The sequence below is a fragment of the Suhomyces tanzawaensis genome (genome assembly GCF_001661415.1).
Source record: "Suhomyces tanzawaensis NRRL Y-17324 unplaced genomic scaffold CANTAscaffold_6, whole genome shotgun sequence".
In the NCBI taxonomy this organism is placed as follows: domain Eukaryota; kingdom Fungi; phylum Ascomycota; class Pichiomycetes; order Serinales; family Debaryomycetaceae; genus Suhomyces; species Suhomyces tanzawaensis.
The window spans coordinates 320276-340567 of record NW_017963641.1 but is presented as its reverse complement, the minus strand read 5'-3'; the positions used below and the strand labels follow the sequence as shown (position 1 = coordinate 340567).

Sequence of the window (20292 nt, the reverse complement as noted above, 5' to 3'; positions counted from 1 at the left end):
ACAGAGAAACAACTACTTGGCATGGAGTCTAATATTCGAAGATTAAAAACCTTAGATTTGGAATGATAGTGTTACATATAATAAATAGAACAAAAACCCTCATAAGTGGAGTATAACGTTTCCCGTGCCCATTAACTAATAAACAAACCAAAGCTTAAATATAAAATTTGTAATCGAACAAGTAAATACCAATAAATAAAGAGATGAATCCGGTTCCATTCATGGTTTAAGCTCACATTACCCTTCATAGGAAATCTTGGTTAGACTTGTTGTTTTCAAACATCGCTGACCCAAAGTCTAGCATTGCTGGCATCGATAAATCGTACTCAAACGGAATTTGTGCTGGAGGAATTACGTTGGTGCTCGAATTATTAACATTGTTAAGTTCGGTTTCTTCAAAGTTCTGCCCATTTCGTATTGGATTGAAGTCGTTTGCAACTGGTTTATCTCCATGCATGTAATCATGGAGATAAGAAGACGATGAAGAGTTTGAAACAAGCTGACTGGGTCTTGGTTGACTATTCACCTTCTCCCCAGAAACACTAGGAGGTTTGGCCTGTGAAATTCCATTTGAGTGGGGGAAATTGAGAAAGGACGATGATGTACTCAAAGTATCATTATTCAAGATATTATCACCAAACAATAAATCTGCACTTTCCTCCCTTTCTGTCTTAACATTAGTTTCCAGATTTGTCGAAGAAAAGACCGAACCAAGTCCAGTCCTACCGAAATGTTGAGCACTACCTTCGTCACTCAAGAAATTTCTTGAATCATCAACACCCAAGACACCTGATGATGAGCTAGTATTTCCAGCTGCATCATAACCAGGAAATGGGGCGCTGGGTGGAAAGGCAGATGAATTCGAAGAATTTGGAAGGTTTCCATTCCCATTGACAAAAGATTGGTGACTGTTGTGATTTACATCAAATGACCTGTTAGAAGAATTAGATGTAATTGACAACACACTTTCCGGTCTTTTTGGTCGTATTGGTTGATAATGAGTCGAGCCATTCATGGAAGGAGTTGAAGAGGACGAATTATGTGGTATGGTCGATGGCCTGAGTGGTTTAGGCTGTTGAGTCTTTGCATGTGGAGGCTTTGGTTTCACAGTGAAGTTTTCGGTAGAACTATTGTGTGTTATAATACCTGAGCTTGTGCCACTCGAAGTTCCTTGTTGATGAGCAATTTGAGAGTGCACCTGTGGAGGGAGAGGAACAGGTTGGTGACCCTCAATAGAGAAGGATTCTTCGTCCTCCTCTGGAAGAGCATTGCTCACATGATTTAGCAGTGAAGATACACGTGATGATTGTGATTGGGATCTTCCCAAAGAAGTCTGATGATGATCGGGCAATGCCAGTAATGGCTTGTTCCTATCATCATCGAAACTAAATTGACCCACTAAAGGAAACAAGGGGAACATATTGTCCACCAAATCAATTTCAGTTGGCGATAATTGAGGGTTGCCCAACGAAGCGTAATCATTCATATCAAACTGATTATTTTCCGGAGGATTAGACACATTCTTCTTTGGTGAAGGTGTATGCTTTGCTTCTTCAGATAAACTTCTTGCGTAGTTGAACGAATGGTTGTTTCCATACGGATCATGTGGTATATCGTTGTTCGTTAAATAGGACGAGGTCCTTGTCCTTCCGGTGGTTGGGGAAGGAGTGTTTGACGAATTGAAAACATTTTCATTGAAGTTGGGGTTCGAACCGTTGACGTATTTTTCCGACAACGAAGGCGAGTTCACAAGATCGTAAAAGCCGTTGGCGGAATCAAAAGGTAATACATCATCAATGACATAATTTGTATGTGGAGGGTGTGCCATAGCAGGAGATACTGATTTCACAAGGTTAGGTGTGCTTCCCACTGTACCATTACTGGCGGTGCTTGACACCGACAGTCTCTTCTTGACCTCTGCGTTGGCGGCCGATATCAAAGACTGTTTCTTGGCCTTTTCCGATGCAGTAAGGTGATGGATGTTCTGGTAAGTGTTGTTTTGTGCTTTGGAGGTGGAGGAACAAGTACAGTGGGAATTCTTGTGGCAAAGGCAAGATGCAAGATGGGAGCCTGCGGGCTTGCCTTTCTTTCCACAGGTGCAAGAGGTATGTAGGTTCTTCATTTTCCTCTGATCACGGCAGTGCTGACACTGAGTGGCGGGTCTGCCCTTGGGCTTGATCATGGTCAAAGGTTGATCTGTGTGGGTGCAGGTGGTGACTCTATGGCCACGAATACAGCGCTCGCAGGCGTATTTGACTCCGTTGATCAACACCATGATGAAAGGAAACCGACCAAGCTAATAAAGGAGGGAATTCGGGGTGGGATGGTACGAGGTGGCTATTGATAGTGTGCACCGGGGTGCATCAAATGGTGGAACAGCGGGGCGAAACGGATGGTTGGTGGTGAATAAACTGACCCCAGAGGATTGTGGATGTTAGCGTATGAAAGCTTAACAGGTCAATACTCCAAGTACTGTGGTAAGGATGTCGGATGTGTATGTTTAGTCAAAAGCTACCCAAGAGTATTGGATGTTAACTTATGAATATTTAGTCAATACCAGAGCTGTGTATTAACTTAGTAATTCAAAAACTGGGTGTTTTTGATCTGGATGGCGGTGATAAATCGGTAAATCTGGTGGTGGTGGTGGTGGTGGTCCTCCGAATGTGTCCTGGTGGGTCTGCTTGATCCTTTTCTTTTCCTCCCTAACCAGCCTCAAGCCGATACCACACCGAAGCAGTACAGGCACGTGAACCGAAACTAGTCCTAAGACGACGACTAATGCGACGGCAACGACAAATCAAAGACGATGCTGGTACGCTGGCAAGAACAGGTGTTGATGGGGGTTGCAAGGCTTGTTTAAAATTTTTACTGGCCCTCCGGCGGCGGTGGCAGCTCTAGGAGCCAACCGTCACGTGCGCTAGTCTCACCAATTACCCACCCCCATCACGTGTGTGGGTGGTGCCCCCGCTGCCTGTGCGGCAAACGCCCTCCTGCTGCGCCCGACCCTCGCTTGCATGTCAACGCCAGTCGTGCAGGGTAAAGCCGCCTATTTTTGGCTCCTGGCGGATGGGTTTCTTCCGGGTAATGGGCACATTCTGGAGTCCGACCAATGGTGGTGCAGCGCAGCCGTGGCTAATATCGGCTCTCCACGTCAACCTGGCATCCACGCGGTACCCCTAATTTTTTATTGGTGTATCTTGCATAAAGGTGGTGAAATCATCGTGGCTACGTCTCATCTCGTTGGGGCGGAAACAATTCCCTCAAAGGGGCTGGGTGGTGGATTGGCCAGTTGGTGGTGGATTGGCCATTTGGTGGTAGGACAGTTGGAGGTGGATGGCCAGTTGGTGTGGCCAGTTGGTGCCGATTGGTGTTGTTGGTGCGGTGATGCCGTTGATGCCAGTTTGTGCATAAACTGCTGGTGCCAGTTGGTTTCGTAGTGCAGCGCACGTGACGCACAGTTCCTGGATACCTGCCATCAGGCAGCTAGTAGCCTGTACATAGCACAATCAGTGGTAAAGCTATTTAGAATCCTTAGGATCTTCTCTTATGGTGGCTTATTTTTTGAAACAAATACTTACTAATATCCTGATCGAACTAACTTTCTTTGACTGATCCTCGTATCTCTCTTCTAGCAGAATTTGAACTAATATTCTTCTATGTTCTCTTAGCAGTAGCTAATCCGTTGAACCAATCCTTAACATCCCTTAGCACTAATTAAATCTCTTTGGACAATTCCTCTAATACCAATAGCTAACTTTCTTAAAATGTTATCTTTTTCATAACTACCTCTCAACGGTATTGGGTATTTTAGGCATACCCTGTTTAAGCTATCTCTCCGAATGAAGCGAATTTTTACTATAAAACACAAGTCCTCCACCATTTTGCTCTCAAATCCTTGATCGTTTGAAGCGTGGCCATGGACTTGGCAAGATCTGGACTCCCGTCTATTTGATACACCATATTCTGTTGATGTGTCTTTATAGGGATGGCCACCGAACAAGTAAACCAACTTTTGTAATGAGTCGAAACTCCCCATGTTGGGATGTGTACATAGCAACCAATAATGTAAACCGTATTTTAATGTATCGTAGGACACCATCACCGTCCTAAATTAACCACTACTTAAACTCACCTAAGATAAATTTATATATGACTAAACACTAGCTGAAAACGTAAAATTGGTTATCTTTCCATTTTTATAAGTCCTTGGAAATATGCTTCGACATCGAAGTCAAGGCTCTATCCCATAGATATTCTCAACTGTTTGCAATCTAGCTACATCTTCGAAACTATCACTTTGGAATTAAAAAACCATATTAGTAAATTATGATAGTCCAAAAACTGGTGCTGGTGCTCCTATTCTGTATTTTCACGCAGTAGATAGTATGTGATTATTATTTATCATTAAACTCTCGGACTTGAAGTATCTAGCTATATTAAGCTCCCGATATTTCTCTTATCAGGCCGGATTCTGACTATCAATCATGTATCTCCAGCCCCAATAGACCTATTCCACGAAGTGGGCACTACCTTCTTAGTCTAAGATTGGTTTACACCAATTACTTGAGTACCACTAACTTGTACAATTGGGTCAGGAACAAGACTCTAATGACAGGTATTTATAAAATGTATTTAATTTAAACTATGATTCCTGCAATTCCCAAGGTCTTTACGTCAAACAGTCATTGAAATCAAGACCAAATTGTCCCAACCAATGATCTATTGAGAAGTAGTTTTATCCTTGCTTGAAATGGTGTTCTGTCAAAGATTGGATCGAGAAGTCTTTGCAAAGAAAGCTCCTACATATCTCTACAACTTCAGCTTGAACGCAGGGCTCTCAAGCTCCTCGTAAACCTTGCCAAAGAGCTTGTCTTCTACCACCTCTCTTCTTCTAACATCGATCATGGACTCGTCAAGGTCCGAGATCTTGGTGGCTCCCATGAGCCGCATGCACATGATCATCTCGTCCCTCAAAACCTGGATGGCCTTGTAAACACCCTCATCTCCATAGGTGGACATGGCATAGAGGAATGGCCGGCCGATCCCCACGCCCTTGGCCCCCAAGCACAAAGCCTTGAGCACATCGGTGGCTCTGCGCACCCCTCCGTCCAAGTACACCTCCATCTTCAGGCCCCTCTTCTTAAGGATGGGCATCAACTCAATCAATAGCTCGAGGGGTGGGGGCGAGAATTCAAGCTGTCTTCCTCCGTGGTTCGAGAGCACGATTCCGTCGATGCCCATCTCGTCTGCCTTCAACGCATCGTCGATGCGCTGGACACCCTTGAGCACTAGCGGCATCTTGGTGATGGACCGGAACCACTCGAGATCAGACCACTGCAATGCTGTGTCGATAAACGACAGGATGGCCCTAGCAGCTCCTTGACTCCGATCAGCTTCCTCGTCGTCGCCCTGGACATGGCTGAGATCCTCGAAGTTCTTCGACCGCATGTCCTTCTCACGACGTCCCAACTGGGGCGCATCCACCGTGATGAACAACCCCTTCATGCCTCTCCTTTCCGCATGCTCGACGATCTCACGACATACCTTGCGGTCCTTATTGACGTACAACTGGAACCACTGGGTCTGGTCGGGGAGACTCTCGTCAACGATCTCATCAAACAGGCACGACGCGAGCGTAGGGATCATCTGGATCACTCCCTGCTTGCCAGCACTTCTTGCCAACACCCTTTCGCCCTCTGGGTGGCCCAACTTTCCCAAAGCCGTGGCAGTTATGTAGAACGGCAACTCCACTTCCGTACCCAACATCTTGGTTCTTAAGTCGACATTGGTCACATCCACCAACACCTTGGGCTTGAAGAACACCCGGTGGAACGCTAGGTGGTTCTCCCGCAACGTGATCTCGTCATCGCATCCCGACAGGTAGTACGCCCAGGCGATCTTGTTCATGGTGTAGCGAGCCACAAACTCGAAGTCGTTGAGGTTGTAGATCTGGGCAAGATCAGGCATGTTGGCGATGTTGAGACGACGCTGGAGCTCTTCCTGGGAGGGTGGCTCGTCGGGGTCGTCGTCGTACTCCTGGCCAAACTGGTCTTCGCCTGGGAGGTCTTCTGCTCGCAAGAGTGCCACCTCCCTGCTTGAGGAAGGTGCCTTTGCTGGTGCCTTTGCTGGCATGGGCTGTTGTGCCGGGAAAGGGATGGGGTCCTTGGCGTCCTGCTCGTCGTATTCGACGTCGAACTCGTCCACCACATTGGATGTCTGGGCCTGGTTGGCAGGAGGCGATTTTGCAGCCACTTTCTTTGGGGTTTTTTCTGGCATTTTGACCTCGCCCAAGTGGAACTCCTTTCCCAAGTATTTTTCCAAGGTATCTGGGGGATGGACAGGGTCAAACACCTTGGTGGCGTCCTTACCGGCGTACTTCAAAATGATGGCGGAGCCGCCTGGATGCTCGTCGATGAATTTGCTGACGTCGTACGCTTTGCCATGGATAACCACCCAGCAGTCGTCCTTGGTGTTGTGCTTCTGTACCTCCTCGAAATCAAGCATTGTGAGACGGTGTGATTTGCCTGCAAATTGATCTATGAGTCAGCGTTAATTGCTGGCGAAATAGTGGCTAACTTATAGTGTCGACCCCGCAATTGGGTTGGAATTGCGCTGGGTAGAGACACTGGGAGATAAGCCGGTGACATCAATGTCACGGGCCAGCCCCTGGCAGGTCGGACGTATGCCTGATCAGGAAGGGACTGCGAGAGGATGCGGGGTGGTACGGGACGGAGGGCGGTACCAGTTCCGTACCTGCCGATCAATTGATGCTCCTGGGGGGTCGCTGGAGGGGGTGGTTCGAGCTCCGCAGTAGCGGGGCGAGGGGGAACAATCCGAGGGCATGTCAGGTGACCAGACCCTGGCCGGCCGTTGTTGGGGTTTCTACTGGCGGCCTCCCCGTCTGCGCGACATCCATGTACACACCAACCTGCAAACAGTCGCCAGACACCTGGGCGGCACGGGCCCATGGCCGCTGGGTACGGAAACACTTCCTCTATCGGTCTCAGAACTGCTTCAATGGTGTCATCTCGGCGACTCCACCGCACTCTAAACCTAAGCCGGGCCAACATTTCCCACATGAAAAGCCTCGAAAACTACTGGCTCCTCCCACCAGACCAGCGGTCCCAACCTGCGCCAGTGAAACAAACACCAAACATCACGTGCGCGCCGCGCCCGCTAGTGCGACACTGGGCCCGCGACATTGCATGTTATACGCGTCCATACCCAAGCTGCCAGTTGGGCCTGGGACCAACCTGCAACAGGTTGTAAGTTGAAACCACCAGGGGATGATCTGGCCAGGAGATAGCCTCTGTTCAGCCCAGTGCATGCCTCGCGGTGGTGGTGGTGCCACTCTCCCCCGTACTCCTCTCTTTTTCCGGCTAAATCCACCCACATCCACCCACACCTCTCCCTTGCCCTCCGCCTGTCAACACCATTCCGCGCATTAGGTGTCCACATCCAACCTGTAATTCTCGCGTGTCCCACAAACGACGATCTGTAAAAATTCGATTCCAAACAGGCGCCCAGTGTTGTTACGAATTATTTACGGACGCTCCCAAAGGATAGTTTTCAGCTACTGGAATCCTCCAAACATATCCAGCTGAACCACTGCTCTTAGATAAATCGTCTCGAGTGGAAGTGGCTCATCCAACTAGCGTTCATCACATCAAGTACTCGAAAACACCGGGATCACATACTACACGAAGCGTGGACTGATTCGAGTTCAAAATTTTGACACCGTGAAGTGATTTGAACTCCTGCGATCCAATCACAGCGAACCCCATCAGGATCAACGAATCTGAACATTCTTGACTCAGTAACTCATTGATTCTTGTCGAGATTACTCCCCCCTAATAGCATCTGATCTCACCTACAATAATTGGCTAACATGGTATCCGTATACGATGTTGGAACCCGTTGTTGGTACCCAGATGAGGCTTTGGGTTGGATAGGCGTTACTGTCAAGTCCAACACAGAATCAGCCGGCAAGCACGTTTTGGAGTTTGTTTCGGAAACCGACGAAGAACAAGTGTTCACCGTGGAAACAACAGACTTATCAGAAGATAATGAAAAGTTGCCTCCTTTACGAAACCCTCCTATCTTGGAAGCAGCTGAAGATTTGACCAGTTTATCATACTTGAATGAACCTGCCGTTTTACATGCAATCAAAGTCCGTTATGCTCAACTTAACATTTATACCTACTCGGGAATTGTGTTGATTGCCACCAATCCCTTCCAAAGAGTTGACCAATTGTATTCGCAGGATATTATTCAGGCCTATGCTGGTAAAAGAAGAGGAGAGTTAGATCCCCATCTTTTCGCTATCGCCGAAGATGCTTACAGATACATGAAATTGGACGGTAAGAACCAAACCATTGTTGTCAGTGGTGAATCTGGTGCTGGTAAAACCGTCAGTGCCAAGTACATCATGAGATACTTTGCTTCCGTTGAAGAGGATTCTGAATTGGAACAAAACATCGGCACTGAGCACAAGTCAGATATGTCTGACGTTGAAAAACAGATCTTGGCGACTAATCCTATTATGGAAGCGTTCGGTAATGCTAAAACTACCAGAAACGATAACTCTTCTAGATTCGGTAAATATTTGGAAATCTTATTCGACAGCAAGATTGCCATCATTGGTGCTAGAATCAGAACTTATCTTTTAGAAAGATCAAGATTGGTTTTCCAGCCATCTACAGAAAGAAATTATCATATTTTCTACCAGTTATTGGCTGGTATGAATGAAGATGATAAGGCAAACTTGGGCTTGACCACTGCAGAGGACTACAAGTACACCAACCAAGGTGGTAAACCTGTTATCGAAGGTGTTGATGATGCTAAAGAATTCAACATCACCAAAGATGCCCTTTCATTAATAGGTATTAACGAAACCAGACAATTTGAAATTTATAAGATTTTAGCTGGTCTCTTGCATATCGGTAACATTGAAATTGCTGCTACCAGAAACGATGCCAACTTGGCTTCTGACGAACCAAACTTGGTTAAAGCTTGTGAGTTATTGGGAATCGATCCACTTAACTTCAGCAAGTGGTGTACCAAGAAGCAAATTACTACCAGATCTGAAAAAATTATCAGTAACTTGAATCACAAACAAGCCTTGGTTGCTAGAGATTCTTTTGCCAAATATATTTATTCTGCATTATTCGATTGGTTGGTTGATTATGTGAATGCCGATTTATGTCCTCCAGAGGTGGAAGCCCATATCAAGTCTTTTATTGGAGTCTTAGATATCTATGGTTTTGAACATTTCGAAAAGAACTCTTTTGAGCAATTCTGTATCAACTATGCTAACGAAAAGTTGCAGCAAGAATTCAACCAGCATGTTTTCAAGTTGGAACAAGAAGAATACGTCAAGGAAGAAATTGAATGGTCTTTTATTGATTTCGCAGACAACCAGCCTTGTATTAATTTGATTGAAAACAGACTTGGTATCTTAGCTTTGTTAGATGAAGAGTCCAGATTGCCAGCAGGAAATGATCAATCCTGGATTGAAAAGATGTACCAAACTTTGGATAAGGAACCTACCAATAAGGTGTTCAAGAAGCCAAGATTTGGTCAAACTAAGTTCATTGTTAGTCATTATGCTCTTGATGTCAGCTATGACATCGATGGTTTCATTGAGAAGAACAGAGATACAGTTGGAGAGGGTCATCTCGACGTTATGAAGAACACTACTAATGAATTGTTACAATCAGTTTTGGCTATCATTGAGAAAAATGCTGCTACTCTCGAAGCTGCTCAACCACAATCTAAGGTTAGATCTATTGCTAGCAAGAAACCTACCTTGGGTTCAATGTTTAAAAACTCTTTGATCGAGTTGATGAAGACTATTGACTCCACTAATGTTCATTACATCAGATGTATCAAGCCTAATGAGAGGAAGAAGGCTTGGGAATTCGATTCATTAATGGTTTTATCTCAATTAAGAGCTTGTGGTGTTTTGGAAACTATCAGAATTTCTTGTGCTGGTTTCCCAACCAGGTGGTCATATGTTGAGTTTGCCGACAGATATCACACTTTGGTTCACTCTGATTTGTGGATTAAGGTGATGAGTGGTGATACCACTCAAGAATCTGTGAGTGAATTGTGTAACACAATTTTGAATCAAAACATTGAAGACAAGGGCAAATATCAATTAGGTAACACTAAGATTTTCTTCAAAGCCGGTATGTTGGCTCATTTCGAAAAGTTGAGATCAGACAAATTGCATAAGTCTGCTGTCATGATCCAAAAGAACATGAGAAAGCATTACTTCCGTAAAAAGTATTTGGAAATCAGAGATTCTCATATCCAAGCTCAATCATTGATTCGTGGTCATATTAAGAGAGCTCAAATCAAACGTGAAAGAGAGAATGCTGCTGCAACCTTGATTCAAACTAGTATCAGAGGACACTTGGTTAGAAAACAAGTGAAAGAAACCTTCGATTCTATTGTTGTTTTACAGAGATCTATTAGAGGTTTACAAGCTAGAAGAAACTTCACCAAGTTGAGAAGTGAAAAATCTGCATTAACTATTCAGAACGCATGGAGAGGATACACTGCAAGAAGAAACTACAAGAAGCAATTGAAGTCAGTTGTTCTTATTCAATCATGCTTCAGAAGAAAGTTAGCTGTTGCTGAATTTAAACAGTTGAAGGCCGATGCTAAATCTGTCAACAAATTGAAGGAAGTTTCCTACAAATTGGAAAACAAGGTCATCGACTTAACTCAATCATTAACCACCAAGATTCAAGATAACAAGAAGTTGGTGACTGAAATCACTAATTTGAAGAACTTGTTGGAACAACAAAGTGCTGCCCAAGAAGCATTGAAAACAAGAGAAATTGAATACAATGAAAAGTTTGACTCCAAGAATGTTGAACATCAACAAGAAATTGAAAGCTTGAACAGAGAATTGGAAAACATCAAGGCAGAATACACATCTGCTGAACAAAAGATTGAACAGTTGACTAAGGAGCAAGCCGAATTAAGACAAGAAGTCGAAAGAAACATCGATGAATTGAACAAGGCCAAGGATGCTTTAGTCAAGCGTGATACAATTGAAGTTGATTTGAAATCGCATATTGAGCAATTAAAATCAGAAATTGCAAACTTACAATCACAACAACTGGTTGTAGGAAATGGGGTCAAAGCAAGAAATATAAGTGGGAAGCGTCACAGTAGTGCATTGGCTTGGAATTCTCCTAATTCACTTGATCATAATTCTAATCGCCCAGTCTCTGTTATCGCTGTTTCTCACGATGAAGATGCTAACATTGATGACATCAATGATGAGTTATTCAAATTATTGAGGGACTCTAGGCAGTTACATAGAGAAATTGTTGAAGGTTTATTGAAGGGATTGAAGATTCCACCATCTGGTGTCGCAGCAGATTTGACCAGAAAGGAGGTCTTGTTCCCTGCCAGAATCATAATCATCATTTTGTCTGATATGTGGAGATTAGGATTGACTAAGGAGAGTGAGGAATTTTTGGGTGAAGTCTTATCTTCTATCCAGCAAATTGTATCAACCTTAAAGGATGATGATGTCATTCCAAATGGTGCATTCTGGTTATCCAACACTCATGAGTTGTACTCGTTCGTTTCATACGCCCAGCAAACTATCATTGCCAATGACACTTTGTCTCACGAAATGAGCGAAGAGGAATTTGACGAATATTTGAAGTTGGTAGCTGTTGTCAAAGAAGATTTCGAATCACTTTCATACAACATTTACAATATGTGGATGAAGAAAATGGAAAAGGACTTGGAAAAGAAGGCAGTGTCCGCTGTTGTCTTGTCCCAATCTTTGCCAGGATTCATGGCACCAGAAAACTCTCCATTCTTGGCCAAGGTGTTCTCTCCAGGTATCCAATATAAGATGGACGATATCTTGAGTTTCTTCAACTCGGTCTACTGGTCAATGAAATCATACTTCATTGAACATGAGGTCATGAATGAAGTAATAATCGAATTATTGAGGTTCGTCGATGCATTATGTTTCAACGATTTGGTTATGAGAAGAAACTTCTTATCCTGGAAGAGAGGTTTGCAATTGAACTACAACGTCACCAGATTGGAAGAATGGTGTAAGGGCCATGAAATACAGGAAGGTTCTGCATACTTAAGTCATTTGTTGCAAGCTGCTAAGTTGTTGCAATTGCGTAAGAACACTCCTGATGATATTGAGATCATTTACGAGATCTGTTACGCATTAAAGCCAATTCAAATCCAGAAATTGATTTCACAGTATTACGTTGCTGACTATGAAACACCAATTGCTCCCAACGTTTTGCAAGCTGTTGCAGACAAGGTCAAGGCTAACGATTCCACAAACGGCGATGATTTGTTCGAATTAGTTTCCACTGATGGTCACTTCAATGATCCATTCAGAACTATCAACTTGAGACCATTCTCCAGAGTTGAAGCCTACGTTCCCGCATGGTTGAACTTGCCAGTGATCAGAAGAATTGTGGAGTTGGTGGCCAAGAATGCCTCTGTTCAAGAACCAAGCAATGAAGAGGAGGTTGAGACTGGAGAAGTCAACGGCATCGCTAATGGTAATTAGTTTATTGTTTATATATGTAAATGTTTTAAGTATTATTTCAGCAAACTTCGTGTACTCGATTTGGCATGCAAGAATCCAGATTGCCTAGACAAAAGATATCAGTTATGAGTGATACACTCGAGTCTCGTGGCATGTCGAAGTAGCTTGGTGGATTTCGAATTTTTATTGAGAGAGTATAGTAAGGATGATATTCTGAGGAGCTGGATGTATCCAACACAGAATCTAGAAGTCACATCGGAGTAGATCATGCCTCTGCTCATTTGGCCACTTCAGCCTGGGTTTTGGTCTTCATCTGTAATGCGTGGAGGCCCTTGTTCTTGAACTCGTCGTCCAACAACTGGTACACCACTCTGTGTCTGGAAGGCATATTCTTTCCTTCGAACTCGCTGCTCACCACCTCAATGCGGAAATGGGACTCGGTGACATTGCTGGCACCTCTCAAGCCAGCATGGTGGGCATGTTTGTGGGAATCATTAGCGATCTTGAGGTACGAGGGCTTCAAGCTGCTCACAAGCTTGTCGATGATGGTCAACTCGATGGGGCCCGGATTTTCCGACGACTTGACGATTTCGGGAACGGAGGTCGACATTCTTCTGAAGGCAAGTGCTGGTGGTCTGAGTGAACCCAACGATCTGAGCATTTGTCTGGTAACGGTGCCAATGGCACCACTGGTGATTTTTTCGCTTAGGTATCACGGGTGGGAGGTCTGCGACAGCTACACCAAATTACAGCGAATACGTGCTGCATTGATCCTACCAGATCCCCCTCCCGCCATGGGATGCTACACTCACTGTCAAACGGTGTAGGTGATCTGTGAATTATAAATTAGTTACGAGTTTGTAGGCTAAGAGATCAATCATTCTAGTTGAGAGAAGACTGACAGGATTCACCAACTGACTTTTGAGACGGGAGAGTCATTTCAAAGGGGCCAGCATATGCAGTGGAGACGGTTGGTGTGGTTCGCCGTGGTGGCATGGACGAGCTCACTTCTTTGCGGCCTCGTCGAGGCCCCTTTCCACGTCCTCACGGATCTTGGCCACGCTGGAGGTATTTTTGACGATGCTCAATTGCTGGAGCATGAACTCATCGTGTGTGTCCAAAAGTGCCTGTAGTGGCTTCGCAATAGCCTTCACTGACTGCGTCAACACCTTGTAGGGATCGTCCATCGTGGCTGTCAATGTCAACTGATTATGTTTGGATACATCTGACGCGGTTGCATCACCGGTCACCTGACCGTGGATCTCCAGCATCTGTTTGCATCTGCTCCAGAAGACAGAAATGGGGAGCCCAGTTCTAGACGAAGGGGACTCTGTATTTGACAATGAAGACGACCCCGACTTGGAGTCCATGCTAACATCCTCCAGGCGGTATCTTCCCCAGCGAACCCTCGACGGTTTGGTCTCTGCTGCGGACACTTCAGAACGTCTCCCTCTGGCTCCAGCCCCCAAACCAGCCCTAAACATCCCAACCCACCACACGCTCTCCCCAGCAGAGCTAGGAACCTACATCTACCCCACCAATTTCGAGGTCCGTGACTATCAGTACAACGTGGTGAGACGAGCATTCTATGATAACCTCTTGGTGGCGTTGCCTACTGGTCTAGGCAAGACCTTCATTGCATCCACCGTCATGTTGAACTTCTACAGGTGGTTTCCGGTGTCAAAAATCGTGTTCATGGCACCCACTAAGCCGTTGGTAGCCCAGCAGATCAAAGCGTGTTGCTCCATCACTGGTCTCCCCTCCAGCGACGTGGCCATTCTTCTTGATAAGACCCGCAAGAACAGAGGCGACATCTGGGACTCGAAACGTGTGTTCTTCACCACTCCACAAGTAGTGGAGAATGACTTGGCATCAGGCATTGTGGACCCCAAATCCATCTCGTTGTTGGTGATCGACGAATCCCATCGTGCCAAAGGCAACTACGCCTACAACAATGTGGTCAAGTTTTTGAACCGGTTCAACAAATCGTTCAGAATCCTAGCCTTAACTGCCACACCGGCATCCGACGTGGAAGGGGTCCAAGAAATCATAGATAATTTGCTGATCTCCAAGGTGGAGGTGAGGACGGAACGAAGCATAGATATCATCAAGTACATGAAGAGAAAAAAGGTCGAGAGAAGGCTAATTGGCCAATCTCCCGAAATTCTAGAGTGTATCGACCTCTTGTGCACGGCAATCGAGCCAGTGTTAAAGACAGCCAATGAAAGAAAAATCTACGAAATGACCGATCCCCTGAAGATCAACTTTTTTCATTGCATGGATGCATCCAAAAGGTTGGTGATGAATAAATCGATTCCCGAAGGCTTGAAATGGTCAAACTTTTTCATACTCCAGCTCCTTGGAGTAGTCGGCCAATGCTTCAAACGATTAAACATATACGGGTTGAGATCATTTTTCCACTACTTCAACGAAAAGTATACTGAGTTTACCAGCAAATGGAGTAAGAAAAAATCAAAAAACAAGCTTGCTGCCGATTTTTACTTGAGCGACCTGATTCGCATGTTGATTGATAGATCTAAAAAATTCTTAGATGATCCAGATGTGTTCAGTCATCCCAAAATTGAGGCATTGATGGAAGAATTGCAAGAATTTTTTGAGGATGGGGTGCAGAAAGACTCTAAAGTAATCATTTTCACCGAGTTTAGAGACTCTGCATTGGAAATCGTGCAGTCAATTGAACGCTTCGATAGAGGTTTGAAGCCCCACATTTTCATTGGACAAGCGAAAGAGAAGGATAGATTTGATGAGGAAAATGTCGGTAAAACAAAGAAGAAAGGTAAGGGTAAAGGTAAGAAGACCGAAATTGACGAGTTGGGGCCTAGCACAAGAACCAGCTCTGAAGATGCTCAAATCAAAGGAATGAATCAAAAACTTCAGAAAGAAATTATTAAGAAGTTCAAAGGAGGCGAATACAACATCTTGGTTGCAACCTCTATTGGTGAAGAAGGTTTAGATATCGGAGAGGTGGACCTTATCGTTTGTTATGATTCTACAAGCTCTCCAATTAAAAATATTCAGAGAATGGGAAGAACTGGCCGTAAAAGAGATGGTAAAGTGGTTCTTCTATTTTCTGGAAATGAGGAAACAAAGTTTGACAAAGCTATGGGGGGTTACGAGTATATCCAACAACATATAATGAAGGGAAATCTAATCACCTTGGCAGCTCGAAACAGGATTATTCCGGATGAATATGAACCGCAAGTTGTGGAGAAGTTCATTGACTTGCCTGATGAAAATCTCGAGATTAATTCAGTTGATGACGAAGATGAGATTATAAAAATAGCCACTCAGTATATGATCGGAAAATCGAAGTCCAAAAAGTCAAAAGCGTCGTCTACTGCAAAACAAAAGAAAAGATTCAACATGCCCGATGACGTAGAAACTGGTTTCAGAAGCGTTACCAGTATGTTACAAGCAGATAATACTGATCTTGGAGTTCACAAACCGTTGGAAAAAGATTTACTCGACAAAATTCTCGATTCGGACAGCGAGCCTGATGTTGAAGCTCCTCAGAATGCACAAGATTATTCATACACCGGTAAGTTGAATTCTGCGAACTCACCTTCAAAATCAAAGACCGATGTTGAACAATTTCCACAGAACTCCGACCAAACTGAACCTGTCATTCCAGATGATTCTGACGAATTCAGTAGTGATGAAGAATTAGACCGAATGTTAGGAATGGGACACACAAAGTCAAATACAAAATCCAGTATTAGCGCCCAAGAAGCACGAATTTCCGAAACAAACGTTGATGATCCTCTCCCTTCTACCCGCTTAAAGAGGGCGCCTGAATACTCTCAGAAACATACTCGCAATAAGGGTTCCTTAGGAGTGAAGAAACCGAAACCCAATGATATACTAGCGCAAATCAAGCAACAGCACATGAAACAAAAACAGTATACAGACCTTGAAGTGGATATTGACCTAGAATTACCCGACTATGAAGTGTCTCGTGTTAACAGCATTAAGGAAAGTGACAGCAACAATCCGTCACTGCATACTTCCGATGAAGAGGAAATGTTCGATGATGGACTAGATGAAGAGTTAGCGTTGATTTCAGAGGACAACCTAAATTCCAAGAGTAACACTCAGATCTCAGCACCAGTTTCTCAAACCAGTGTGCATCCAGAAATCTTCAAAACCGAATTTGGACCGCTGGAAGGATTATTGAATGAGGAAGAACAAATCGAACTATACACTTCATATTTCACAACGATTCCTCCGGAAGAACAAATAACTCATTTTGATCCATCCCATGGAATCCACCAGAGCCCGGGACAAAAAAAGACTGCCTCGCATGGCAGAATTGGTCATAGTAAAACGACCAACCTTCTCCTTAATATGTAACCACCGGTGGAGTAGCATTATACAGCAATATCCGGGAATATAGCCATTGTATATTAGGACAAATAAACGATTAAATTCATTATTTTCAATGCTCAAAGTATTTGAGGTATGAGACACGGTAAAACAAAAAGAGTCTGGCACCTCGTGAAGTAAGATTAGAGCTTATGGTGAAAGGTGAATTTGCAACTATCAAATGTCACGTGATTTATTGTTACCCGGCCAAATTGCAGGTACTATAAAAGAACCGCAATCCCGCCCGCAAAGCGTTTCCTTTTCTTCTTCATCTTTATGCAGGGGCATTACGTGTATCAGTGAGGATTCGTCCGAGATCATGTTTTTGCTGGTTGAAAACTATACCTGACAGCTCCTTCTGATTGTATCCTTGTGTTACGAATCTTAAGGGAATTTTTGGCAAATTTTATGTTTTCTGGTATTCCAACGATAGTTGGGATCCCACACAAGGGAATTATCTGACTGGTACCTATCCCAAGCACTCGTGGCAATGTTCCGTCTTCTTGGGCTTGACCTGGTCTTTTGACGCTTCTTTGAAGGTCAAAGTCAGTGAGGGCATTGACGATATACCCGACACCGAGCCTAGTTGACAACTAGAGCTGAACTCAAGTTGTTTCGCCTTGTGCCTCGCTCGGTCTGACTCTCTATGTCAGATCTTGAGCTGGATACTTTATTCTACGAATATTCGTAATGGGCCATATCGATAAGATTTCCTTTGAGTGCGATGACACCAAGGTCAGAACCGGATGGTGGCATTGTAATTATAAATCTTCACATTCACTGTAGACTATATGTACATCAGCATCTTGCTTGCCGTAGCAGGAGCAATTCAGTGATCCTCCAATATGCATGTTTGATTGATTATTGACTTTTCGTGCAATTCCGATGTTTGACTGAAAAATTTGTGTGACTGAGAAACGTTTACTTTGACATCTCATAGCACATCATGTTCAAGAAATTCTCCAAGGAAGACGTCCATTCTCGTTCCAATATCAAGTCCTCTGCTCAAAGAGGGTTGAAGGGTAACTTTGTATCACAATTCGAGGCCCTCGAGCCAGTGATTGATACCATCATACCGAAAAAGTCCCAAGCCATTCTTATCAAATGTGAAGACAAGATCCAGTTGTATCTGATTGATAACGAAGTCGTGTTGTTCCAACACTTTGACGACTTGATTCCCACCTTGAAGGTCGTTCACAAGTACCCCCAATGTTTCCCAAGAGTGCAAGTCGACAGAGGTGCTATCAAGTTCGTGTTGTCGGGAGCAAATATCATGTGTCCAGGTTTGACATCTGCTGGAGCTGATTTACCGGAAGAGAACTTGGAAGAAGGTTCAATTGTGACAATCTACGCCGAAGGTAAGGAAACTGCCTTGGCTGTGGGTAAGTTACTTATGAGTACAAATGACATTAAATCTATTAACAAAGGTCATGGTATCGAGTTGTTGCATTACTTGGGCGATGGATTATGGAACCATACTGAATAAATGGGATTCTAAGTTAGTTTGACTTTGCTTCGTATTTCAGTATGGTGTTGTACATAGGGTCAACATACATAAATGTTTTGGTTTTGATGAAATCCGTAGCTGTCTAGAAGAGACAGGTTGTCTTCGAGGAACATCTTGAGCTTGATAGTTGTATTTTCAAACTCATTGACGTAGTAGTACACTTGAAAGTCCAAGACTGACCGGCCTGTCGATTTGGAAATCACTCCTTTTAGTCTGAGTACCGTGTTATCGATTAAAAATACCCTTTGAAGCTTAGATTCAGAATGATTGATGATCAAACTGAGTTTTTTGTTTGCAAGAGGAGGTTTAGGGGACGTGTTCTCGCTTTCCTGCTCTTGAATTTGATACTTATCTAGTAATTGCTTCCAGCGCCTATTATCCTTGTTGTAGCTGTAGAAATGTTGTTGGACTTTGGAAATGAAGAATAGCTCGGCATTCGAAATCTCTTCCCGGGTCAAATATGCACCGTTTAACTTATTCAATCCGGTAGTTGACTTGGCGTCGGTACAATTAAACCTGGCAATGAGATTAATTGTCATCTCGTCGATGGAGATGGCGTCAAAAAGGTAGTTGCCATTGATACGGAGCAGGCGAAGATTTGGAAAACACAAGCTGAGGGTGTCGATAACTGCCCAATCCTCGATGAAGTTATGGCCCAAGTCTAGTGCTTTCAAGCCCTTGTTTTCGATGCAGGGTGCGGTGGCTATTTTATTATCTGATAGGATCAATGATTCGAGGGATGCTGGGGGTTGTGGGACGGTCGTGAGGTTGTTTAAGGCAAGATCAAGAACTGTCACCGTGCTGGGAATGTGGAGGTTGGATATATCTTCGTCGGAGTATCTATTTCCTGCCAAGAACAATTCTGCTAGGCTTGGGAAGTTGGGGAGGATGGCGTTGAGGCGATCTATGGAGATCATTGTGGATGATAGTTTCAAGGTGACTAGATTGGGGTAGGAGTTTGACATGCGGTCTGGGATGGGAAACCGGTTCCCGTTCAACACCAAGGTTTGGAGCAGGGGCAATCGGTCCACGATTGCCCACACTGGATCGAGGCTGGGGAAGAGGTTGTAGCTCAAGTCCAAGTGGTCGACTTTGGTTAAGCTGGCGAGGGTTGTGGAATCGGCAGGTCGAGACCCGAATGACGCAGCGATGTTCTTGCGCTGTAACGACACCGTGCGGACGTTGGCGAGGTCCGACTGGAGCTCGTTCAACCGGTCGAACCCGTAGCCCTCCACGGTCTTGGACCCGAAGTGGATGTTGTGCTGGAACTCGTGGTGGGCGTCGTAGGTGTGCAAGAGCGCCTCCACGAAGGTATGTCGTGCTGGATCGATTTTGGTGCTGGCTGCCTTGATGAACGAGCCTGAGCCTGCCACTTCCACCAGGAAGTACTGATGACCATCTAGCCGCCCATCGTTCTTGCCTCGTTCGGGACGGTCCCACTCAAGTCCGTACGCCACCACGCCAGTGCCCCACGCCGGAAGTGTTCCCACGTACTGGACCGTGGCAAGGTCGCCATCTACTGAGACTCGCTGGTGCAATTCGAGAGGCTTCACCATGGCAGCATCCTCTGGCATTCACTGCAGTTAGTGAAGCGCTGCAAACTCGCACTGGCACGCTGCAAACGGTCGCACCACATCGCACCCAACAAGTGTAGGGACAAAGTGGGACTTCGCTCGGTGATTTCGGTGGTGTCAGACTACAGTAAGGTGGGGCATTGGGACACTGCCTGGCGACCACTCTGGGGTAATTCTGGTGGGTAGACTTCGCTTGCTAGCGATAACTCTAGAATGAACCTCCCCTGGTGGGTCTGGTGACCTCCCCTAGCGCGTCTGGTGACCTCCCCTATCTTCCC

General features: G+C 44.8%; 7 protein-coding genes across 7 annotated transcripts; 3 read left to right on the top strand and 4 right to left on the bottom strand.

The window, feature by feature from the left end:
- Positions 1-244: 244 nt before the first annotated feature.
- CUP2 (Cup2p) lies at positions 245-2275 on the bottom strand (the record flags this gene model as incomplete). The annotated part of the gene is made up of 1 exon (XM_020206895.1): positions 245-2275. The coding sequence occupies one exon, from the start codon at positions 2273-2275 to the stop codon at positions 245-247; it is 2031 nt and encodes a 676-aa protein (XP_020062946.1).
- Positions 2276-4809: 2534 nt separating this feature from the next.
- CYB2 (Cyb2p) lies at positions 4810-6504 on the bottom strand (the record flags this gene model as incomplete). The annotated part of the gene is made up of 2 exons (XM_020210298.1): positions 4810-6036; positions 6253-6504. 2 exons carry the CDS (start codon positions 6502-6504, stop codon positions 4810-4812), a joined length of 1479 nt encoding a protein of 492 aa, XP_020062945.1.
- Positions 6505-7581: 1077 nt separating this feature from the next.
- Positions 7582-12772, top strand: MYO2 (myosin 2). The gene has a single exon (XM_020208243.1). It carries the CDS (start codon positions 7889-7891, stop codon positions 12569-12571), a length of 4683 nt encoding a protein of 1560 aa, XP_020062944.1. The 5' UTR covers positions 7582-7888; the 3' UTR covers positions 12572-12772.
- A 55-nt stretch (positions 12773-12827) lies between these two features.
- On the bottom strand, positions 12828-13160 carry CANTADRAFT_22940 (uncharacterized protein; the record flags this gene model as incomplete). The annotated part of the gene is made up of 1 exon (XM_020206893.1): positions 12828-13160. One exon carries the CDS (start codon positions 13158-13160, stop codon positions 12828-12830), a length of 333 nt encoding a protein of 110 aa, XP_020062943.1.
- Positions 13161-13849: 689 nt separating this feature from the next.
- On the top strand, positions 13850-16921 carry MPH1 (3'-5' DNA helicase; the record flags this gene model as incomplete). The annotated part of the gene is made up of 1 exon (XM_020211096.1): positions 13850-16921. One exon carries the CDS (start codon positions 13850-13852, stop codon positions 16919-16921), a length of 3072 nt encoding a protein of 1023 aa, XP_020062942.1.
- A 660-nt stretch (positions 16922-17581) lies between these two features.
- CANTADRAFT_281937 (translation machinery-associated protein 20) lies at positions 17582-18449 on the top strand. Its single transcript, XM_020208238.1, has one exon. It carries the CDS (start codon positions 17880-17882, stop codon positions 18417-18419), a length of 540 nt encoding a protein of 179 aa, XP_020062941.1. The 5' UTR covers positions 17582-17879; the 3' UTR covers positions 18420-18449.
- Positions 18450-18478: 29 nt separating this feature from the next.
- CANTADRAFT_54024 (uncharacterized protein) lies at positions 18479-19996 on the bottom strand (the record flags this gene model as incomplete). The annotated part of the gene is made up of 1 exon (XM_020210276.1): positions 18479-19996. One exon carries the CDS (start codon positions 19994-19996, stop codon positions 18479-18481), a length of 1518 nt encoding a protein of 505 aa, XP_020062940.1.
- Between the last annotated feature and the right edge of the window lie 296 nt (positions 19997-20292).

Bases quoted from the DNA above. Each gene is read 5' to 3' on its own strand.
- MYO2 (XM_020208243.1), top strand. From the start codon at position 7,889: ATGGTATCCGTATACGATGTTGGAACCCGTTGTTGGTACCCAGATGAG.
- CANTADRAFT_281937 (XM_020208238.1), top strand. From the start codon at position 17,880: ATGTTCAAGAAATTCTCCAAGGAAGACGTCCATTCTCGTTCCAATATC.